Source organism: Cajanus cajan, chromosome 3 (genome assembly GCF_000230855.2).
Source record: "Cajanus cajan strain Asha chromosome 3, NIPB_CcT2T_4, whole genome shotgun sequence".
Classification (NCBI taxonomy): Eukaryota; Viridiplantae; Streptophyta; class Magnoliopsida; order Fabales; family Fabaceae; genus Cajanus; species Cajanus cajan.
Genome location: NC_138519.1, coordinates 5,709,788 through 5,733,879, shown reverse-complemented (window position 1 = coordinate 5,733,879; position 24,092 = coordinate 5,709,788). Strand labels below are relative to the sequence as shown.

Here is a 24,092-nt window from a genome sequence, read left to right as displayed (position 1 = left end):
CCGTGATGAATAGTGTATAATTTTTTTTCGATGATTACAATTTTTTAAAGTTAATCAAATAGTTCATAAATATACAATGTCTAATCATCATCCTCCTCATCCTCCTCATCTTCCTCCTCATGATGACCAACACCTCTAACAGTACCAGGAGTGAGAATGCATCGTCATCGTCTTTCTCTTGCCGCCCTTTGAGGATTTCTACGAACATGTCGCTCCGATGGTGGTGACTAGCCTAAGCTGAAAACTGTGGTCGCTGTAGACCCCTAAAATTGTCCGGGTCGGAAATAAGACTCGAAGACTCTCGAAGATCAAAGGAAAGTCAGCCAAAGGGACTCTTAGAAGACCGTGGGATGACAATCTGTAGGTTTAGAGGTCTTAGAGTAGCAAAAAATAAGAAAGTGGAGGGAATGAAGCCCAATACGGCCTCCCAAAAGTTCAGTACGGCCGTATTGAACATTTTAAACTACAATACGGCCGCACTGAACTCAATACGGCCGTATTGAAGTTTCTGAACTTCAATACGGCTGCACTGAACTCAATACGGCTGCACTGAACTTCAATACGGCTGCACTGAACTCAATACGGCCGTATTGAGGTTTTTTGAACTTCAATACGGCCGTACTGAATTCAATACGGCCGTATTGTAGTTCAAAACTTCAATACGGACCGTATTGATCCCCAGAGGCCATATTGCGCCTCATCCCTATAAATATGACGTCAATTGGACGTCATTCTACACTTTTACACTGAGTTTTAACCCTCTTCTTGAGTATTCTGGGTTTTTTGAGCAGTGCTCTGCCTAGAAATCACTCGGAGAGTTGATCCGACAAAGTTCTCGAGTTCTGAGCTTTTTGCTTGAGTCTCGAACTGAGTCGAAGGGAAATCCTCCGGATTTCCATAGTTAAAATTTTCTAGGAGGGAGCGAGCGGGCTTGTAGAGCGAGGGAACGCCAAAAAGCTTCCCAGTTTTACTTGAATATAAAAGCACGCTTCAAAGGTTTCTTCTTAAGACCTTCCTTTTACTGCTTTCTGTGTGTATATTTAACTGTCATCATGTAGATAGTTAAGTTATAATTGTTTAGAATAAATAAGGGTAATTTAGTAATTTCGCACTATTATTTTTAGAAATAATCTGTCATAGGGAACCCGAAAGGGGCGCTGTGGGGTGCTAACACCTTCCCCACGCGTAACCGACTCCCTTACCCGACTCTGGTTGTCATGGCCGAAGTCGATTTTTGAATCGATTGCCTTAAACTTCTTTTTCCAATGTTTTGAGTAAAACATTGGTGGCGACTCTATGAACCCTTCCTTTTTATGAAAACCGCTAATCCATGGAGGGTCCCGCTTGGGATTAACATGGATTGGTGAGCCTTTTAATAAAATTGCTCGTTTGACAAGGTCTCAGTTTGAGAATAAGTCATTCTAGCAATCCATATTTTTAAACAAATAAAAGAGTCCAACCATCCTTCGCGAATGCCGAAAGCCCGTTTCGGGCCGGTGGCGACAGATGGCGACTCTGCTGGGGAAGCCTCGAGAGTCAGTCCCATTTAGTGACAGATTATTTTTAACAAATAATAGTTAAAATTACTTTATTACCCCTTGTTTGTATGATAACATGCTTTATTTATTTGGCTTTAATAACTGTTGTTTGTTTAATTTTCCGCAATTGTTTGAAATATAAATTGCACACAAACCTTTGCACACAACAGTTCCCTCTATACCCGGGGGCATGAGCGGTAAGCCATAGGGAGTGGATGTTAGTATGGCCGGTTGTCGAATGGGTCTATAGGTGCCCGTAGACCGTTGTCGGAAAGCATCACTCAAGGTGATAACCATGAACTCGAGTCCGACAGTGCGTTGGAGCTTTCCATCGGCTTACGACGAGAGGAATTGGGTCCCTATAATGGGGGCACCTTGGGGGCCTCAGACCGGTGAGAACAGTTAGAACCACCTTGAATATGCACTTTTCTGCAGGATACCCCTACCTCGTGATTCGCTCGTGACTGTTCGTGGATGAGTGAATTGTTTGTGCATTGTTTATGTGAAATTGTTTGAGCATACATTGCATTTCTTTAAACATACAACATTCCTATTCCTTTTTAAATAAGAATAAATAGGAATAAGAATCTTCCTTTACATGGTGTTAACATCTACCTTCATCACATTCATATAGGTAGATTCCCTTTTCACCCAAAAAATCCAAAAAAGATACAAAATATCCAAAAGAAAAAATATGTATCCAAACCAAGCAATATCATGCATCATCTTAGGAAAATCCCAAAACATGATAATGCTTAGTTGAATAAACACTATGCATGCATATTCATCTCCATCATCTCACATCATGCATTGTATTGTAGAATATGGAGAGGTCTAAGGAGATGCATGGGCAGTTGAAGAAAGTAGACTTCTTGTTATACCGTGCTGAGAGGTTGGATCACCTCTGTACTTTGATGCCAAGAGAGGCTCGCGTCAAGTTTGAGAAATCATATGGACGAGTCCTCGACTTGATGAAGATCTGTGTGGATCCAGCATTTCTGAGAGCACTGGTTCACTTCTGGAGTATCGATTTGCACTGCTTCGAGTTCCCCCAGTTTGACCTAGTTCCTACTCTCGAGGAGTACGAACTCATGCTACGATGGCCCAAATCAGTCGGGGTCTATATCTTTCATGACAACCATGTAGCCGTAGAGAGAGTTGCCACTCAGGTCAAATTACCATCACGATCAGCTGCCTTAGTGGGGAACGACAGTATTAAAGGTTGGAAGCTTGCTGTGATTGAGGACCACCTTTCTTCCTTGGCTGGTGAGGGAGATTGGTTAGCTTTCAACAAGACTCTAGCGTTAGCTGTGTTTGGGATGATCCTATTCCCCTTTCACGCTAACACAGTGGACCATGCTGCGATGGACGCTTTCTTCGCTTGGGACGTACACATGAAGAGTCCCGTGCCTGCTATTCTTGCCGACACCTTGCTCTCTGTTCATCTGTCTCAACAGAAGCAAGGAAAAATCATCCGATGCTGCACCTCCTTACTGTATGTGTGGAGCATCACTTATTTCTATGCCTCTAGTCATATGGGGACCTTGCCCGACCCTTTGAGGAGTTTTTCGAAAATTGCCATACGCCGCCGATATGCTTCTGAGTGGAAGGAAGAGATGGAACAGTGGAGTATCGAGCACTTCACGTGGGTTTGCCCTTGGTTCCGTCCAAGCCATGTATTGATGAGATGCGGCAGTTATCCAAGCATACCATTGATAGGCCTCAGAGGTTGCATAACCTACTCACCTAGATTGGTTATGAGGCAACTGATGAGGACTCAGACCATTCCTACTATAGAGGAGCTTGGAGGGTTGTGTTTCTCCTACGATTCCGAACATCAGAAGGACATGCACGCTGTCATGAGAGCATGGGAGAGACCAACCTATGAGGGAGATCTCGAGCTTGGAAAGCCTCGGGAATCCGTCTCCATTGATTATGAGAAATGGAGGAGCGAGAGGGGAGTGCCTCAACCATCCACTTCTTGTGCAACCACAGCAACAAGGAAGGTGTTGCAAGAGCAAGTCGACGCCTTGACCAAGAAACTGGAAATCATGGGAGCTCAGATGAGAGTTCTTGAAGAGAAAAATGAAGAATCCAGTTTTACTATTGATGGTCTTCAAAGGCAATGCAAGAAGAAAGACCACGAGATAGAGCGGCTCAAGGATGAGTGTGCTAACCTCAATGAGGAGACTACTCGGGCACCCAAAATGCCAAAGGTTGAACCGAGTAGTCAACTCCAAGAAGTCAACATGAAGATAACACACCTTGAGGCCAAGTATTCAAAGCAGGCACAGTTGATCAAGGATATGCAAGACGATCTGCTTTTGACTCGATCCGATGCGCAACAATGGCGGGAAGTTGTTCAACGACAAGCCGCAAACCTTTCCGACTTCCGCAAAAAGGAAAGGGAAGGATTGGCACAAATGGCCAAACTCCAAGAGGAGAAGGATCGGGCCGAGGATGAGCTTAATGAGCTGCAGGCCATGATCAACTATCATATACAAAAAGCGAAAGATGCTCAGAAAATCAGTGATGATATGAGCCAAGCGGTCCATACTCAGATTGAAGCAATGGGCCGCCATGTGGAGGAAGCCGAAGATGAATGGCAAAGACATATGAACCCGCCTGTGGGTTTTTACCGGCTTTTCTCTTTTTGTAAAAAGTTGCTTCAAAGCATTGTATAAAAGTTGTACACTTTCTTCAATTAATAAAAATTGGGATTTATTGCCTTTGCATCTCATTAGTCATTCATTTGCATTTATCTCTCCCAGTAATTTAATAATAAAAAGAAAGAAATAATCGATGCGTATGTTCAGGATGGATCGCACGCCATTGGTAATTAAATGCAAGCCAACAACTTCACACACGGCGACTCCGTTGTTGGTAATCAAGACGAATAAAGGGGAAGGTCCAACACCATTAAGGATTACTGCTCCAAGACCTTTCCCCTACGAATCAAATAAGGCTGTGCCGTGGATATACGACATCCATTCTTCTGCCGACAGCGATATCTCCAACATCGCTGGACTTGGGGGCATGACTAGGAGTGGAAGGATCTACACTCCCGAAGATCTGCACGACAAAGCTCCCAAGAATAAAGGAAAAGAAAAGGAGAAAACCGAGGAAGATAGAGAATCCAAGGAGGAGACTGATGAGCTGTTAAAAATCATCAAACAAAGCGAGTATTCCATTGTGGATCAACTTCACAAGACACCAGCAAAGATCACTTTGTTGTCGTTGATCTTAAGCTCTGAACCGCATCGGCAAGCTCTGTTGAAAGTCTTGAACGAGGCATATGTGTCGCATACTATCTCCCAAGACAAATTTGAGGGGATTGTTAGTCACATCACGGCTAATGATCACCTCTCTTTCACCGATGAAGAGATCCCCGCTGAGGGACCGAACCACAACAAGCCCTTGCACATCTCTGTAAAGTGCAAGGAGTATCACATCACAAAGGTCTTGGTGGATAATGGATCTTCCTTGAACGTAATGCCAAAGAGAACGTTCGACCAAATGACAATCAAGGGAGTCCAAATGCGCCCGAGCAACATGATCGTTCGAGCTTTCGACGGCTCTAAAAGAGAAGTGGTGGGAGAAATCAGTCTTCCAATCCAAATTGGGCCCACTATCTTTAATGTCGAATTCCAAGTAATGGATATTACTCCTGCATACAGCTGTCTCCTCGGCCGACCTTGGATTCATGATGCGAAAGCTGTACCCTCTACGCTCCACCAGAAAGTCAAGTTCATAGTGGGTGACAAACTGGTGACTGTACAAGCTGAAGATGACATACTCATCAGCAAGCCATCCACCATACCTTATGTGGATGCAGCAGAGGAAGCTTTGGAAACCGCCTTCCAAGCATTGGAAATTGCCAATGTTGAGACGTTTCCTCGAGAAATGAAGAAGGTAGCCCATATGCTCACTAAGAACGGATACTTGCCAGGACAAGGATTAGGCAAGGACTCCCAAGGAATCCCGGAGCTACCCATTATCAAGGATAATCCGGGGAAACAAGGGTTAGGATACAACCCCGTTAAAGATCAAAGAACGAAGAGGAATCAAGATCCTTCTCGACGTTCTTTAAGCCAGATCTTTAGGAAGGCTGGTTCACAAATATCAAGGCCAGCTGTCGTCATCAAGTGTTTTTCTTCTTCCGATAGGGATGTATAAACTCGATGACTGTTAGAGATCACTCCTCGGGGACAGCCCGACCCCCGAGCCTCGATAGGGCACATGTTTTCCACTATGATTATAATAAAATCATTCTTTCTTATTGCTTCTTTTCTTGCTTACAATAAAATTCTAAACCACATTATTTAACCCTGTTTGAATAAGCATGAATGAGGTTAAAATTGTCTTAATAACAATAAACCCACATCATTTTTATGTGGAAGTGTGCATGACAACTTAGAGCACCTTCCCTTGGCCTCAATAAGTGCCGTCATGGATAAAAAGAAATCCATTCAGGACAAAAATCCTAAAAAACAAAAAGCTCGGCAGGAAACCCAAAAAGGGGACTGCGCAAAAATAAGAGCAAAAGACCCGCTAGGAATCCCACAAAAGAGGTGACCTAGGCAAAAATTAGGGTTACAAAATAATGAACAAAAACAAAAGCCCGCTAAAACTCCACAAATGGGCGTTTTAGGCAAAAGTCAGGGCAATCGAAAAACAGAATAAATCCATGATGGTACCACCAACTGAATTCAACAAAGGGGCTCAAGGAAAGCTATCCAAGTTATCAAATCACAAACGTTAATAACCAAGACGTGCTTAACTTCATAAGTGTTTAATCAAACAAGCCTAAACACTTAAGCCTACCATTGGCCAAGCCATTCTTACAAAATCCATTTTTCAAAAAATAAATAAAATAATCCCCTCTAAAACACAAACTTTTGAAAATATATCCTTTCCTTCTTTTCTCTCTTGTCCCAACGATTTTTTAATAATCTAGTGGAAACATGGAGATATAGTGGTCAATAGGAGGGTTGACACATCTTCTAAAGGAAGGGAAAGATCATTGGGTTGATGACACAAAAAACAAATATGCATCATTCCTCGGTCATAAAAGTCGGCAGCGCACAGTCCGTCTGGAGGAATGGCAAAATCCAAGCAAAAAACGCATCGGTTAATTCTTTTGAAAAATGAATCAAATATAATTAGGTGCATCATACTGCATACATGCATACAGATGATAGGTGTACTAGAAGATCACTTATTCTCTGTTTATCTTTAAAAAAAAAAAAATTAATTTCAATACGCTCGTATTGGTCCCAATACGGCCGTATTAAGACGACCGTTGAAGCAACCTTTCAGCTTCAATACGGGCGTATTAAATCCAATACGCCCGTATTGACCTCCAATATGCCTGTATTGAATTCAATACGGGCCGTATTGGTTGCCAAAATTGCCCAATAACGGCTACACCAATACGACCGTATTAAATCAATACGGGACGTATTGGCGAAAATTTGTCTATAAATAAGCGTTTTCCTTCTCATTTTTGCATTCCAATCTTCATTCCTCTGCATCCTGCTTGTGAGTGAACCCCAAGAAGAAACCTCAGAAATGGCAGAATCATCTAGAAAGAGGCAGAGGGCCCCAGCTCGACGTGAGATGACAGACAGACATCAGGAACGGCTGCAGCTCATAGAGTCATTCACCTTCGAGCCGTCGAGGGCGCTCGACTTCGACATTCTCCGTACAGTGGGCTTGGAGGATGAAGTCCGAGGCTACTTCGACAGTATAGGATGGGGATTCCTCCTTGATCCCCCTTCTCACCTGTACTTGACGGCGACGAAGGAGTTTCTGGCCACTGTCGGCGTTACTGAGTCGACAAACAGTTTTGGGGAGGCTGTCTGCTCAGTTGACTTCTGGATGAACCAGGGGTACCGCTCACTGACGTTGGACGAGTTCAACGTCCAGGCAAGATTTTTCAGCAGGACTGATCAGCTGGCATATCGAGATGCTATATGCGAGTGGCCTGATCAGTGGACCCTGGTCGACATGTGGAGAGCGATCACAGGCCACGAAGACTATCATGCCGGGGTGAAGGGCACCCGGCTCCCGACCGCTCTTCGGATCTGTCACAAGATCCTCACCAGCACCATCCATGGCAGATGGAAGAGCCCCGAGTCGGTGACACGGCCGGATTTATTAGCATTATACTGCATGGCCACCAGTCGGAGGGCCAACCCCGGATACTTCTTCCTCGAGCACGCTAAGAACTTGGGGGCTCGAGAGGGAGGATCTAGGCAGGGATACATTCTGGTTGCCCCACTCCTCTCACGGCTTGCGGAGACTTGGGGATGCCCAGACGGTGTAGAGCCAGGGCCATTGGCACCGAAGCCAATTAATGCCTCCACTTTGATCAGTATGAAGATCATAGCAAGGTCAGGAGGGAGGTATGTACGAGTGGACGGCCCCGATGCCTTCGCCGAGCTCTTCAATGACGTTGATCTTCAGGGCGACGGCAGCCCACAGCCAGAGGCCGGCACCTCACAGTCGAATAGGGCCTACTTTGATGCCCGCTTTGACGCTTTACAGCAAAGCATCGATACTTAATTCGATGCTTTTCAGCACAGTATCAGCGCATGGCAGCAGAGCACCGATGCTCGACTGGACACTTTGGTGCAGGGGTTCGACAACCTCTCGGTCTGGATGCACCGCCAGTTCCCCGCTCCTCCACAGGACCCGCCGGCAGAAGAATGAAGACCAGCTTTCTTTTTCCTATTTTTATGTATTTGTTTGAATGGGCTGCGTCCCATCATTTCCCTTGTACAAAATTTCATGTTTATTTAATGAATGAAATTTTTCACTCTTTGAGTCTAAATCTTTTAGCACTTTTATTTCTGTACAACAAAAGCCAAAATCAACAAAAAAGGCAAAATACAGAAAAAGCCAAAATCAAAAAGGCAAAAATATAGAAAAAGCCAAAATCAAAAAAGGCAAAAACACAGAAAAAGCCAAAATCAACAAAAAGGCAAAATACAGAAAATCCAACAAATTATACAGAATAATTGAGCCTGGAGAGGCTTGCTGAAATAATACCCCCACAGAATAATTAAGCCTGGAGAGGCTTGCCGAAATAATACTCTCCAAAAGACGTTTCAGCTCGCATTCTCGGGCTGAACAAAAAACCAATTCATCATACAGAATAATTGAGCCTGGAGAGGCTTACCGAAATAATACTCCCACAGAATAACTGAGCCTGGAGAGGCTTGCCGAAATAATACTCCCCAGAGATATTTTAGCTTTCACCCTTGGACCAAATTTCCCAGTGAAAGCTATCAAGGCCAGATCATCGAAATTCCCCAACGGAAGCATGATCCAAACAAAATATCCAAGTCAAAGGACTTAAACTTCTTCAGTGGAAGATAGCTCTCTGACTCAAGCGCTGAGTGAGGCTAAGCCTGTAGAGGCTTCCTAAATAATACTCTGGGATACATAAGATCCCCAAATCCCCAGTCGCCTACTCAAGAGGCACCCCTACAAAAGGAGAAAAATAAAAAAATAAATATTCCCCAAGCGGAATTCGGCATCTAAACATCAAGATGATTTGCCTAACAGAAGAGGTCAATCAAAAATCAACATCCAGAATCCCCAGCGGATAACAGCCTACACAGAGGCAGCAAAAATCAGAAAATCCAAAAGAGTCACCCGAATAAGGATAACCGGGATACTCCACAACGTCGAAAGGACGACAGCCAATCATAAGGCATCGCTCACATCAGAAAGAGCATCTTTGTGTCTGCACCCCCAAGGAATCAGAAATTCCCCAATGGGCACCAACTACGCAATGGAAAGTTGGGACGCAAGAACCTATGAGTAACTGCACATCCCCTAGACGGATCCCTGCGTTATCCAGCCCTCAGTGGCACAAAAATCAAAAAAAAAAATCGTCGAAACAGCATCGTGGACTGTGGAGACAAAATCATCATAAATCCCTGGAGAGGGCAAACTCACGCTACCCAGATGTCTAGAGCACCGAGGTATGCACAGAGCCTGGAGAGGCAATACTTAGCTACCCAGATGTCCAGAGCACCGAGGTATGCACAAGCCTGGAGAGGCAATACTCAGCTACCCCGAGGTTGTCAGGAACACGGAGGTATCCAACTACCCCGAGGTTGTCAAGAACACGGAGGTAAAGCCTGGAGAGGCGGTACTCACAACTTCCAGCTCGGGCGTCGAGTGAAGTTGAGCCTGGAGAGGCAGTACTCACAGCTTCCAGCTTGGGCGGCAAGCGAAGCTAACCCTGGAGAGGGCAAACTCAACTGCCTAGGATGTCAGAAGCACCGAAGCAAAGCCTGGAGAGGCGGTACTCACAACTTCCAGCTCGGGCGTCGAGTGAAGTTTAGCCTGGAGAGGCGGTACTCACAGCTTCCAGCTTGGGCGGCAAGCGAAGCTAACCCTGGAGAGGGCAAACTCAACTGCCTAGGATGTCAGAAGCACCGAAGCAGAGCCTGGAGAGGCGGTACTCACAGCTTCCAGCTTGGGCGGCAAGCGAAGCTAAGCCTGGAGAGGCGGTACTCACAACTTCCAGCTCGGGCGTCGAGTGAAGTTGAGCCTGGAGAGGCGGTACTCACGCTACCAGAGTGTTCAGAAGCACGGAGGTATGCAGCTTCCGGCTCGGGCGACGAGCGAAGCAAAACCTGGAGAGGCTACTCAGCAATTTTCCACCGGAAGACAGTACAAGTCGGAAGGATGGCCTTATTCCCCGGACAATTGGGTCAACTCCTTTACTTATCAACCGGTACACTAAAAGGCCGTTTGACTAAGTAAAGGGGGGGCAGTTGTAGACCCCTAAAATTGTCCGGGTCGGAAATAAGACTCGAAGACTCTCGAAGATCAAAGGAAAGTTAGCCAAAGGGACTCTTAGAAGACCGTGGGATGACAATCTGTAGGTTTAGAGGTCTTAGAGTAGCAAAAAATAAGAAAGTGGAGGGAATGAAGCCCAATACGGCCTCCCAAAAGTTCAGTACGGCCGTATTGAACATTTTAAACTACAATACGGCCGCACTGAACTCAATACGACCGTATTGAAGTTTCTGAACTTCAATACGGCTGCACTGAACTCAATACGGCTGCACTGAACTTCAATACGGCTGCACTGAACTCAATACGGCCGTATTGAGGTTTTTTGAACTTCAATACGGCCGTACTGAATTCAATACGGCTGTATTGTAGTTCAAAACTTCAATACGGACCGTATTGACCCCCAGAGGCCGTATTGCGCCTCATCCCTATAAATATGACGTCTATTGGACGTCATTCTACACTTTTACACTGAGTTTTAACCCTCTTCTTGAGTATTCTGGGTTTTTTGAGCAGTGCTCTGCCTAGAAATCACTCGGAGAGTTGATCCGACAAAGTTCTCGAGTTCTGAGCTTTTTGCTTGAGTCTCGAACTGAGTCGAAGGGAAATCCTCCGGATTTCCATAGTTAAAATTTTCTAGGAGGGAGCGAGCGGGCTTGTAGAGCGAGGGAACGCCAAAAAGCTTCCCAATTTTACTTGAATATAAAAGCACGCTTCAAAGGTTTCTTCTTAAGACCTTCCTTTTACTGCTTTCTGTGTGTATATTTAACTGTCATCATGTAGATAGTTAAGTTATAATTGTTTAGAATAAATAGGGGTAATTTAGTAATTTCGCACTATTATTTTTAGAAATAATCTGTCATAGGGAACCCGAAAGGGGCGCTGTGGGGTGCTAACACCTTCCCCACGCGTAACCGACTCCCTTACCCGACTCTGGTTGTCATGGCCGAAGTCGATTTTTGAATCGATTGCCTTAAACTTCTTTTTCCAATGTTTTGAGTAAAACATTGGTGGCGACTCTATGAACCCTTCCTTTTTATGAAAACCGCTAATCCATGGAGGGTCCCGCTTGGGATTAACATGGATTGGTGAGCCTTTTAATAAAATTGCTCATTTGACAAGGTCTCAGTTTGAGAATAAGTCATTCTAGCAATCCATATTTTTAAACAAATAAAAGAGTCCAACCATCCTTCGCGAATGCCGAAAGCCCGTTTCGGGCCGGTGGCGACAGTCGCAAATCAACCCCTGTAACATCAAATTTAAAATACAAATTTACATTATTAATAATAAATAAAAGAAGAAAATAATAGACAAATTAATTAAATTTTATATTACCTGATGTATAAGCATGAGTGATATAAGCATCATCATATGGAATATGATATGGGGCTTGTTGACTATGCTGCGTGTCATCCTGTGGCCCACTTGGTTGTGGAGTTGCAAAAGGAGATTGCCCAAATATGGCCATCATTTCTGACGAAATGAAGGGCTCGGGTGATGCTGCGGGCCTGTGCTCAGGTGATCCTGTGGGCGACTCTTCTAAACCAAGTGTTTGACAAATATCTGTCGTCGTCATCGGAACCGATGTCTCAAAACCTGGTGGGCGCGGTGGATGGTACCAATATGTGTTCTGGGAGACGGAAGGATAAGTGAAATCCTGTGAAGGAACATAATAAATCCCTTCCGGTCTGTCTGGCACGGCAGGGTATATCTGGTCGACAGCCTTAATTGGCGTTCTTCGTCGTCCTAATCCTGCTGCCTCCCTAGAGGATGGAGGAACATTGAATGTCCCCATCTCATATGACTCTGAAAGAGGGGGTGCTTCCTCAGCTGGCTCAACGACACGGGCGAGATAGTCATCAGATATCGATAAAAATCGATTAGTTTGCTCTGTGACTGCCTCCAACGAAAAGTCATCTCTACCAGTAGGGGAAGTCAAGTATGCCAGACATTCAACTACATCTCCCTACATATACAACAAATGTCATAAGAACTTTATATTTAGACAAAATATTGTATTCAAATATAATTACTAAACGACACATACCAAAACTGACTCTTTAACTTCATCTGGATCAATGTGCGGCTTCCCTTTCCTCCGGTACCATCTCATATATTCTGAATTCGGACCTAATAGTCCGACCTATGGAGGAGTAGGTGTGAAGTGATATTCATACCGATGACCCAATGTTGTAATGCTGGACTTAATATTGTAGCCCAGTCATCGTCTACCTTGCCGCGTAAGGTCAATGCATGCACATTTGCAGGAGTCATTGGAGGATGTGGAATTGGTTGTTGGCAACCAAATTGCCTCATCACCCTGTCCGGCTGATGCCATTCACAAATACACATACAAAGTAAATGTCAAATAAATTAATTTAATATCCAAAAAATTAATTTATTCTTTTCACTATAAATAAATAAACAAAACAATTAAATAATTTAAAAGTTAAATATACTTATTTTTGAAATAAATATAAATTACACAGCAATTAATTATATCATTTTATAGTTTAATTATAATTATGTTTTAAATAAATAAAAATTACACAGAAATCATTTTATCAATTTAAAATTAAATTATATTAATTATTTTAATTAATATCAACTATAAATATCCTATAGCAACTTTTAAATATTTAAAAAAAAACAAAAAAAAAATTACCTCAAATGCAGAAACTTACGAGCACCAGCAATCCAACAATCCAAATAAATAATTACCTAATTCAAAAATATAAATTATTATTAACCAAAACGTAATATAAATACAACAAATTTAATAAAACAAATTTTTAAAAACTAAAGTAAAAAATAAACAAACAAACTTACCCGGAGAAGCAGCAGAAAACGCAAGTGAAAGTGGGGGAGGGGGGGACCATCAGTATTTTTATAAGTGTAAAAAATGAATTTTTTAACCGCAGTGCCACGTGTCAGCCTCTGATTGGGCAAGCCTGCGATGAATCAATGAGGCGCTATGAACCGGAGCGCTTCAAACGCGCCCATGACCACGTGTCACTATGTGATTGGTCAAACCTGCGGTCAATTTATGACGCGCCAAAGGAGGCGCTATGAGCCCTAGCGCCTCCGAGGTGCCCTGGGCCATATCGCCCCCAATTTATATATATTTTTTCCCTTTTTAATTTTATTTCACATTATATTACCTCTTTTTAAAAATTAAAATTTTGAAAAATTTTAATTCTTTTTTGCTTTTTTATCAGACATTTTAAAAATTTTTTTTTTCATATTTTATATTTACAAAATATTAATTATTCAAAAAATGCCATGTGAGGCGCTATGAGCCCTAACGCCTTAAAGGCGCCGTAGGCCATAGCGCCCCAATTTATATATATTTTTTTCCCTTTTTAAATTTATTTCACATTATATTACCTCTTTTTAAAAATTAAAATTTTGAAAAATTTTAATTCTTTTTTGTTTTTTTATCAAACATTTTTTAAATTTTTTTTTTTCATATTTTATATTTACAAAATATTATATATTTTAAAAAAACGTCATGTGAGGCGCTATGAGCCCTAACGCCTTAAAGGCGCCGTAGGCCATAGCGCCTCAATTTATTAATTTTTTTTTCGTTTTTAAATTTATTTCTCATTATATTAGTTCATTTTTTAAGTTTATATTTTTAAAAATTTCGTTTGTTTTTTTCTATTTTATCAGACATTTTTAAATTTTTTTTTTCATTTTTATATTTATAATAATGTATTTTTTATATTTATAATATTTCATTTTTTAAGCCGAGTTCAGTCGCTATAAGCTATAGCGACTCTTTAGAGGTCTCCACCAGCTGTAGCGACTCATATAATATGGCGTTCATGGCTTATATTAAAAAAAAAAAGCCACGTGTCATGGGTGTCGCTAAACCCTAAACCCATAGCGACACCCAGTAAAAGAGCCCCAAAGGTGTAAAATGTTTCAAAACAGCCCCATTTTGGTATTTTGTTTGTAAAACTGCCCCACAATGGTCGTTTAGCCAAATTTCTTCCTTTCTCTTTTCTCCATTTCCTTCTTCCACCCGCTCCACCAAAAAAAAAAAAACTGGTTTACATTTAATTGTATAGAGTGATCGATAATTGATTAATTTCTCATATATTGCATAGATATTTTTATATTTAGTTTTAAAATAAAAATATGTAAGAGATAAAAATTTCACTATTATAAAATAATGATATAATTATGTATCTTGAGATAATACAAAAAAGTATAACAAAATAAATCATTAATCATGAATTTTTTTAATTACATATAAATAAAATAAAATAAATATTTTTAGAAATGATTAAATTATTTTATCAATACATTATTTATAAAGGTTTAAATATGATTTTAATCCTAACAAAATGAATAAATATTTATTTTTGTCTCTGTAATTTTTTGTTATTTTTAATTGCTTTAAAATTTCAAATTATGTTTTTAATCCTTATTATCATATGATAATTGTAACGTTGTACATTTTTTATTTATTTATAATTGTTATTTTTATTAATTAATTTATAATGTGATTAACTGTGTATTAGTTGTAAAATTCTAAGGATCTAGGAAGCCTAATGAATTTTTGTTGTTTAGAAGTTGTTTTGAGCTAAGTTCAAGGTTGACTAATTAGAGGAGATTATATAAGGTCTTTCTTAAGAAGTTGACACCATAAATTCATTTCTTTAGAAAACTAAAGAAGTTATAGAGAATCTCTAGAGCTAGAACTTCTTCTTTCTTCTTTAGAGTCTTCTAGTGAGTGTAAAAACCCTTCATAGAGTGATTGGTGTAGTTGTAGTTGAGATTCAAAACTTCAAAAGCTAAGGATTGAAGAGTTAGTGATTTCATTCAGGTGTTGGCTTGAAGCAATCTCGTTCTTCCTTCTTCCTCTTTTTTGATTGGTTTTCAAGTAATGGAAGCTATAACTTGACTCCTCGATGAATTGTTGAGTTGCACATTGCTTGATTTTTGCTAAATCCGTGACTGTGTGGATGATTAAGATGAAATTCTTATGTTGGGAGTTTTGGTGTTCTTGAGGATGTTTAGGGAAAATTGGTGAATCTAGTCTTGGATGGTTACACATTAATTATGGTGTTGAATTTGAGTCATTTGTAGTGTCTATGTGTGTTATTATTATGCCTTGCATGTTGAAAATCTTCTAAGACTTAGGTGGATTGAGCAAAAATGTGAATCTGTCAAGCGTAGAATTCACAATCGCGTTGGGTGTAGCTTCATAGCGTCTAGCGTGATGTAGACCAGATGTTCTCTATACCTCATTGATGTCAAACGCAAAATTAATAGTGACGGGTATGAATTAGAGGGAAACTCTCTAACTTGATCACGTTGGACATGGGTCGAGGAGCATCAGGTGTGGATGTCCTTAGAGCCCTCTAACTTGATAACACCAGGCCCTAATTAGTGGTTTCAAAGCATGATCAAACCTAAATGACGCTAGATGTGGGTTGAATGGCATCAAACATGACTCGGACAAAAACTCTTTTGGTTGAATGAGGATAGACATGGGTTTAAGTCACGTTAGACATGATTAACACAAAGATTCTCTGCCTCATTCACGTTAACCACTAGGAGCTGGGCGTGAGTAGTCAAATGAAAATCTATTATTTTCTTTAACTAAGTGTTGAACATATATGTTATAAGATAAATTACTCACATGTTATATGTTGTTGTATGGTTCTAATTCATTATATCTTGATCTAGGATGAGGTAGGTTGATATTTAAGTTACTTAAAGTTGTAAGTTGATGAGAGTTGAAATATAGTGGAGTTGTATGTGTTATGTAGTGTGGACAATAGTTGTGTTGAGAATGCTTAAAGCATGAAGTTGAGTTGTGTTGATTGACTTAGGACTGGAAGAAGAGTGTTGTTTTAAATTTTGAATATCTCACTGTGAGAATATAGTGGTGTGATGTTCTATGAGCCCAGTTGTTCAAAACACTTCTTGAGAAGTTAAATTTTGAAGCGAAATGTTGAGTCTCTTCTAAGACCTTAATTGATATAGTATGGAGTCAAGTCAAACAATATTGTTTTATAAGCGACCAAATGTAGATCTGTATGGAAGAAAGGTCAAGTCATATGTGTATAAAGTGACTAATTGAGTAAGATACAAGGTTGGGACCAAAACCCCCAACTAAGTACTAGAAGTGTTGTAGTATTTAGTGGTAGTCGATAGGCTAATTCAATAAAAAGCTTAGTCATGCAAGGTCGTGGATTATTTTAACCCATATTTCATTGTTATTTTAATCCTAGATAATGTGTCATAGATTATTATAGATTGAACAAGTGGTCATTCATTGTTACACAACACTTTTGACCACGATGATTATAATGTGGTCATGGTTTTATATCTACGTTTTTCCCAACTTACTACGTACTACTACTAGGATGACAAATATACTTGTACCCGCGGATAATACTCGAACCCGTCCCGACTTTGATGGGGAATACCCGGTTTGACCGGGTACGGGTACGAGTAAAACCCGATATATTAAATCGGGTACGGGTACGGGTACAGGTATGTACTTACCCGTCTCGTACCCGTACCCGTACCCGTTCCCGTTCTCATTTTTAATTTAATACTCACTTTCAATTTAATTATATTAAAAAAATTTAATATTTTTTTATGTATGATTATTTATTATAATATGAGATAAAGAAATAACCTAATTATAATTATAATATAATAAAAAAAATAATTTAAAAATATCATTTTTTTATTACAAAAAATAAAAAATAAAAAAATTGACGGGTACAGGTACGAGTACGGGTATACCCTATACCCGACGGGGACGGGGATGAGGATGAAAATCTATACCCGACGGGTATGGGGACGGGGATGGGTTGAACTCGCGGGGATGAGAACGAGTATCATGAAACCCGTACCAAACCCGCCCCGTTGCCATCCCTAACTAATACTCATCAAAGGAGGCCATAAACCCACCATAACAGTAAAATTAACTAATCTTATTTTGGTATAGTAATTAAAGTCGTGCTTAAAATGATATTAAAAACAATATATTTAATTCATGTATTATTAATTTAATTATTTTGACCCTCCAAATCAGTGATTTAAAACCCGATCAAACTGGCCGGTCGGACCGGTTGGACCAGGAACCGGTGGTCCAGCCGATCCGAATCTTAAATTAGATCAGTTATGTAGTCAACCCGTTTCAAACTGGATTGAACCGGTCAATTTTCCAGTTCAACTGGTAAACCGGTAGGTCAAATCGGTTCAACCACTTTTTTTTCTTATTTTTTTTAAAATTTTTATAAGGGACCATAAACCACAAAAATGATAATGAAAATTGAATCTCTTAATGGAAGAGCAAAGAATCTTATTAAATATAACAATAACTACTTGTTCTAATGTATTTGTTTATAATACATACAACTTAAATAACTTTTATAGTATATTATTAATTTTAAATTATATATTTAATAATATAATACCTATGTATATATTACATATATTATTTTGTGATATCAATTGCAAACATATTATATATGTACATATTATTTATATTTTTAATTTGTATTAATATACAATTTAACATGTAATTTTTTATGTATTTTTTTACAAAATAAAAATAAAAATAAAAATAATTTTAAATAAGATAGAAAAATTGAAATTTAAAATAAGATATGAATTTATTAAAATTTATAAGTATAAAATATATTTAATATGAATTTTTTTAATAAAAATAAATAAAAATTGAGTCATACGATTCAACTAATGACCTACTGGTTCAACCTTTGACCCACTGACCCAGTACCTTAACCAGTTCGATGACTGGTCCGGTTTTTAAAACTATGCTCCAAATACTCAGCCATCAAGAGACACGCACAGAAGAAACTTATGCTTTACATGTCTCGAAGAAGGTAAAACTTAAAATTAGGGATTTAATTAGAAGGTTTTAATACAACTATACAAGTGAGAATAAAAGGGATAATTAGCATATTAATATACATGTTAGCATAATAAAATAAAAAGGTAATTATTATAGTAGATGTTCGTTTAAGTTGACCGGAATCACCGGATATAGTAAGATCATTAGTGGGTGGAGATTTAATTACATGATTTATAAATTATAAGAATTTTTTAAAAGTATTTTTTAATTATAAAGGCCTAATTAAAAATTTGAAAAAACTATAAGGATTTATGAATTAATTTAACCTAATTTATATTATGTTTTTACTAATATATTGTTCATGTATTTGGAAATTTTGGATTAAAAAGATCTATAATCACAATAAAAAATATTACATGCTGTTACATATAAAAAATGTCACTATAAATATAATATATTCATGTATAAATTTATTTGACATATATTCACACATAATTTTAGATTTTAAATAAAATTTAATGTATTATTATAATATATATAACATTTTAATAATATATCAACATATAATATATGTAAGTATAAACATATTTAGTACTAATTTTAAATGAGATTTAACAATATATTTTATGGATTATTATAACTTATATTTACACATTTTAACAATATATAAATATTATTATATATACAATATAGGTAAAAGTAATATTTATTGACAAATATTATTTCACTATAAAGTGTATATTATTACATAACAATTTCTTATAATGAATTTTAACACTAAAATATGTAGAAAATCATAAGCTTGAAAGCTGTTGTAATCTTTATAATTCTTACTAATAAAAGAAAAACGTTTTCGACAAATTTAGACCTTCCCATCTTTATTAAAATTGTGTGGTATTTTTGGTTAATTAAAACACTAAACAGATATAATAAATTAATAACAATAACCCTTTGATTTCTAATTATTATTAGAAATGATGTCTCTTAATGCATATTAACTTTCAACCTTAATTTCATCTTCTTACTATATGGTTATTACACAGTGCTGAAATCTCTAGTACATATTAACTCACAATCTTTCATCTTCTAACATTTATTCACGACCCTTAAATTTCTAATTATTATTTGTAACATCATTATTTTAGGATGGGAATAACTCGCAGAGGTTGTGCCTTATGTAAGGTAAGCCCATATATCTCAAATATCTCAGACATATCTATGTCCTGTAGCTTTACCCCATCAGCAAGCTTCCAATCATAGTTGTATAAAAGAGAGGCCAACGTAACATGCAGAGTCCTATAAGCAAATGGCAATCCAGGACAAATTCTTCTTCCAGCTCCAAAGGGTATTAACTCTAAATGCTGACCTTTAAAGTTAGTTTCAGTGTTCAAGAACCTTTCAGGTAAAAATTGATTTGGATTTGTCCAAATACTTGAATCTCTTCCCATGGCCCATACATTAACAATAACTCGTGCACTTTTAGGCACCATGAAGCCACCTATTTCAGCATCAATATCTGACTTACGTGGCACTAATAATGGGGCTGGTGGGTGCATGCGGAAGGTTTCTTTCACAACTGCTTGTAGGTAAGGAAGCTTTGAGATGTGTGATTCTTCAATGTGTTCACCATTGGTGAGGATATGCTCAAACTCTTGTTTAACCTTTTCTAGTTTCTCCGGATTACGTAACAACTCTGTCATTGCCCATTCAACTGTGCTTGATATTGCGTCTGGTCCCTCCACAAATAAATCCTAACATGACCAACAAATGAAAACAAACCAAAAAGATGGATAACGTGAAATATCAGTAGGATTTACTGATATAAACTGTGAATGAAGATTTTGTGTAGCGATGAAGGCAATTTAATTCTTAGCTTATAAACTAATTTTTATTTTATTTTTATTTTTATATTGAGTTTGACCCTTACTCGATCACATTATAAGATCAACAAAAATCAAATTTTACCCTTTTATTACCTTATACTTTCATTCAACATTGTATAATATATATTTTCTAGGGAGTGATTGCTCTTACTTTTATCAGCTTTAGGCTAAACTTTATATTCGTATGCCCGTTAGTTATTTAGGTATATGGTTAACACGTATCTAAATTTTGTATCAAACTTCAAAAACTTTTTTTTTTCTCTTTTTATATATTATATATTACTATAAGGTAACTCGGATAAATGCCGTAAAAGTTTGACTTTGCCAAAGTTCATCATTTACTACATCTACAAAAATGGAGGTGTAATGTACCCACTCACTCAGTATAAGCAAGAGTTATCGAGTGTTTACATTAAAATTTATTGTTGAAGTAATTAGATTTCACATATATATATATATATATATATAGAAAGAAAATTACTTATTATAAGTTATTATTAGTGTAACTTTACTTAAACTTATTTTATTTAATAATTTAATTTTATATTAAATTTTTACAATTTAATCGTTAAATTAAAAATTTTTAATGCATAGATTACGTCTGTAAAATTTTAAAAAATTTAAAAATTATTTGATACTATGTTTCATCAATTCAAATTGATGGACAATAAAAATATTTTATATGTTTATCTTAATTACTGAAACAAAGTATCAAATTTTTTAAAAATTTGTAAACTTGATTTATGCATTAATATATTTTAATTTAATAGTTAGATTGTTAAAATTTAAGGTAAAATATATACACACACGAACATAAAAAAAATAGTCATTAAAGTATTCGATATAAAATATGATTAAAATATTTTTATAGTTCTTATAGTTTCTTTAATTTTACCTTTTAGTCTCTATAATTTAAAATTAGATCATTTTAGTCCTTGTACTTATTTTTTTTTATCCTTTTTAGTCCTTATAATTTAAGATAAATTTTTTTAGTTCTTATAATTGCAGTTTTTTAATATTTTTAGTCTTTATTGTTAATTCAACTTTTTGTGTTTGAAATTGAATTTATTTTGCTAAAATTAATCTAAATTAGGTCTTTTGATGCATTGTATCTCTTTGTTATCCTCATCTATAACATTTATTGTTGAGACACTCTTCTTTTTTTATTAACAAAATTGAAATTGAAGTTCTCTATCAACACAAAATAAGAAAAAAAGGTGTATTACTGAAATAATCATCATCATGATTTTTAAAGTATAAATTACTGAAGTCCTTTTGTGTTAAAAAAATATATGTATATATACTTACCACAAATAAATGCAACACATGAGGGCGGGTGACTTGTGAACTGTCTTCAAGCACGAGTTCCAGCAGAGAATCTAACACATCATTATTGCATGCCATGGATTCATTTTTTGATGCCCTTAAACGCAATCTTTCTTCTACGAGTCCATCAAAAAATGAAATTAACTTTCCAAAATAACCATTCATTCTTCTCCGCGCACCTTGTGGATCAAGAAGGCTAAGAATTGGGAAAAAGTCCACAACATTAGGCCTTCCAGATTCTTTCATGATACCCCAAATGATGTCCTTGAACTCATGAGACTTATAAGAAGAGTAGTGAGCCAAATCCATTGAGAACAAAGTGTTTGATATGGAGTTAAGAATGGTTACTAAGACAACCTCACCAATATCCAAAGCTTCACATTTCTTGCTTCTTTCGTTGACATAATCTAACAATTCTTGCACCTTCCTTTGACGAAGAGCTCGTGTAGAATCAAGCTTTTGGGAAGAGAAAACTTTTGTCGCACAAATTCTTCTGAGGGTCCTCCACTGAGCCAAAGGTGGCATCCATGCAACTGAAAGTATGTGGCGGTCAAGTACTCGACCAGCATCTGGCAAGGTTCGGCTAGAGAAGATGTGATCATTTTTATGTAATACTTCTTTGGCAAGTTGTGGAGAGGAAATAACTATGGTGGTGATGCTACCAAGCTTAAGAGTGATAATAGGACCATGAATTTGAGAAAGCTTGGCAAGTGCTTGGTGAGGTTGATTTCCAAGCTCCAAGATGTTTCCTATGATTGGAAAAGGTCGAGGCCCTGGTGGGTATTTGGAGGATTTTAGTGTTTTGAAGATGGAGACTAGGACATGAATGCTTGCCAGCCCAAAAAAGATCAAGAGAGATGTAAGGTATTCCATGATTATGTTTGTTTTCCTTCCCTTGCTAGTTTGTTTTTGTATGTGGAAAGATTACACTGTTTAGCCAGAGGTGAAAAAAACGTGTCCTGCTAGTAAATCTTGAAAAAGTTGAAAGAAAGTTGACATGTCTACTTCGTTCAATAAATCTTGCATCAAAATAATAACCACAAACTCTTGTTTTGGGCCGATTTTTTAGTGTAAGACAATTAATAATAGTTTACTTTGCAGATTATATCTAAAAAATTTCGGCACCTTAGACAAAAATTAAATTTGGAAACTCTAGATAATGATCTTAATTGTTTTACTGAATGTCCGGCCTATTACTTTAGAGTGTGTTTGGATAAAGAATTTAAATGGAATAATTTATTTATTTGAAGAATTTCAAATTCTTTGAGGTGAAATGTCTTGTTTGGATGGAAGATTTTTAAAGAATTTGAAAGTCAAGCATTTGTAAAATTCTCTCAAATAGTATAATTTCAAATTCTCTCAAAAAAGTAAGAATTTGAAATTCTTCATATTTTTTTTCTTCTTATTTCACTTATATATTTTATTATCTTATATCTTATCTCTTCATATTTTTAATTACTGAAAATATTTTAAAAATTATTAAATGTTATCTAATATTAATTTTTGAAATTATTAAATGATTAAAAATTAGCTAATATTTATTTTTATAAAATTTAATTTAAAATTCTTAATATATAAATATATTTTTTAAATCAATTTTACCATAGTAGAATCAAATTATCATATTTAACCTAATAATTTAAAATATAAGAAATTTGAATTGACCTATCCAAACAAAATATTTTAAGAATGATAGAAATTGAAATCAAAATAATTCAAATACCAAGAATTTAAAATTCCTTGAATTTGTAAAATTCTTCATCCAAACACACAATTAAGAAATAGAGAAGGTTGTTAGAATTTAAAGGCTAGATTATTACATGTGTTAGAAACAATTAACAAAGTGGATAAAAACGTGAAAATTGGAAGCAATACAGAATAGCTTTTATGGTATAGCGTATGAATTGGGACATAAGCAAGTATATATGGACCATATTGTGCAAAATATCTGATTTTTTTATATATATTTTAAAATCAATATATATTTACACCAATCTCACTCATTATAAATCTATTTTGTAATGAATTATGGTATTTTACTTGTTGGTTATGAAATATTATGAGACGGATTTTATGAATTAATGTCCCAATAACGTGTTGGGTTATTCAATAAGAAAATAAGTATTGAGAGGTCTTTATTATAAGTTTTCTACCTAATGCATATTTACAACAATAACGACATTTAATTAAATTTCTAGAAACTGGGAAGGAAAACTCATAATTAAATATCTAAGGCTCCATATTAAAACTATCAGTAATACTAATAGATACTAGAATGACTTCAGGTTAGTAATATTGTTACCATATATTACATGCTACAAGTGTGGTTACCCATGGATTATTAATTTAAAATACATTTTATATGATAATGTATATAATAAAAAATATATTAATTTTATGCTTTAAAGTGTATTTTATTTAATTTTAAAATTATTGTTATATTTATTTTATAATAATAGAAAAAAGTTGATTGTGTAGTATTTTATATCAAAAGTTGTTAGCTTAATTGTTTTTATACTTATGCTCTTTAATTAAGGATGATGGTTTGATCCTAATTTTGGTATAAAGTCACGATCAGAGATATCTCTTTATTCTTATCGAAGATGACTTGATGAATAAGAGTTATACATCCTTATTAAAACAAAAAAAAAATCTTAATTATCAATTGTATGAATTACTTTT

At 36.8% G+C, this 24,092-nt stretch overlaps 1 protein-coding gene across 1 annotated transcript; it reads right to left on the bottom strand.

Moving 5' to 3' along the window:
* Nucleotides 1-19,135: 19,135 nt before the first annotated feature.
* LOC145955483 (cytochrome P450 76T24-like) lies at nucleotides 19,136-22,443 on the bottom strand. Its single transcript, XM_083070270.1, has 2 exons — nucleotides 21,393-22,443; nucleotides 19,136-19,952 (listed from the first exon to the last, which is right to left on the bottom strand). Exons 1-2 carry the CDS (start codon nucleotides 22,281-22,283, stop codon nucleotides 19,338-19,340), a joined length of 1,506 nt encoding a protein of 501 aa, XP_082926396.1. The 5' UTR covers nucleotides 22,284-22,443; the 3' UTR covers nucleotides 19,136-19,337.
* Nucleotides 22,444-24,092: the final 1,649 nt, after the last annotated feature.

Bases quoted from the DNA above. Each gene is read 5' to 3' on its own strand.
- LOC145955483 (XM_083070270.1), bottom strand. From the start codon at position 22,283: ATGGAATACCTTACATCTCTCTTGATCTTTTTTGGGCTGGCAAGCATT. The intron at 19,953-21,392 runs GTAAGTATATAT...TGGTCATGTTAG, and splicing joins ATGTGTTGCATTTATTTGTG to GATTTATTTGTGGAGGGACC.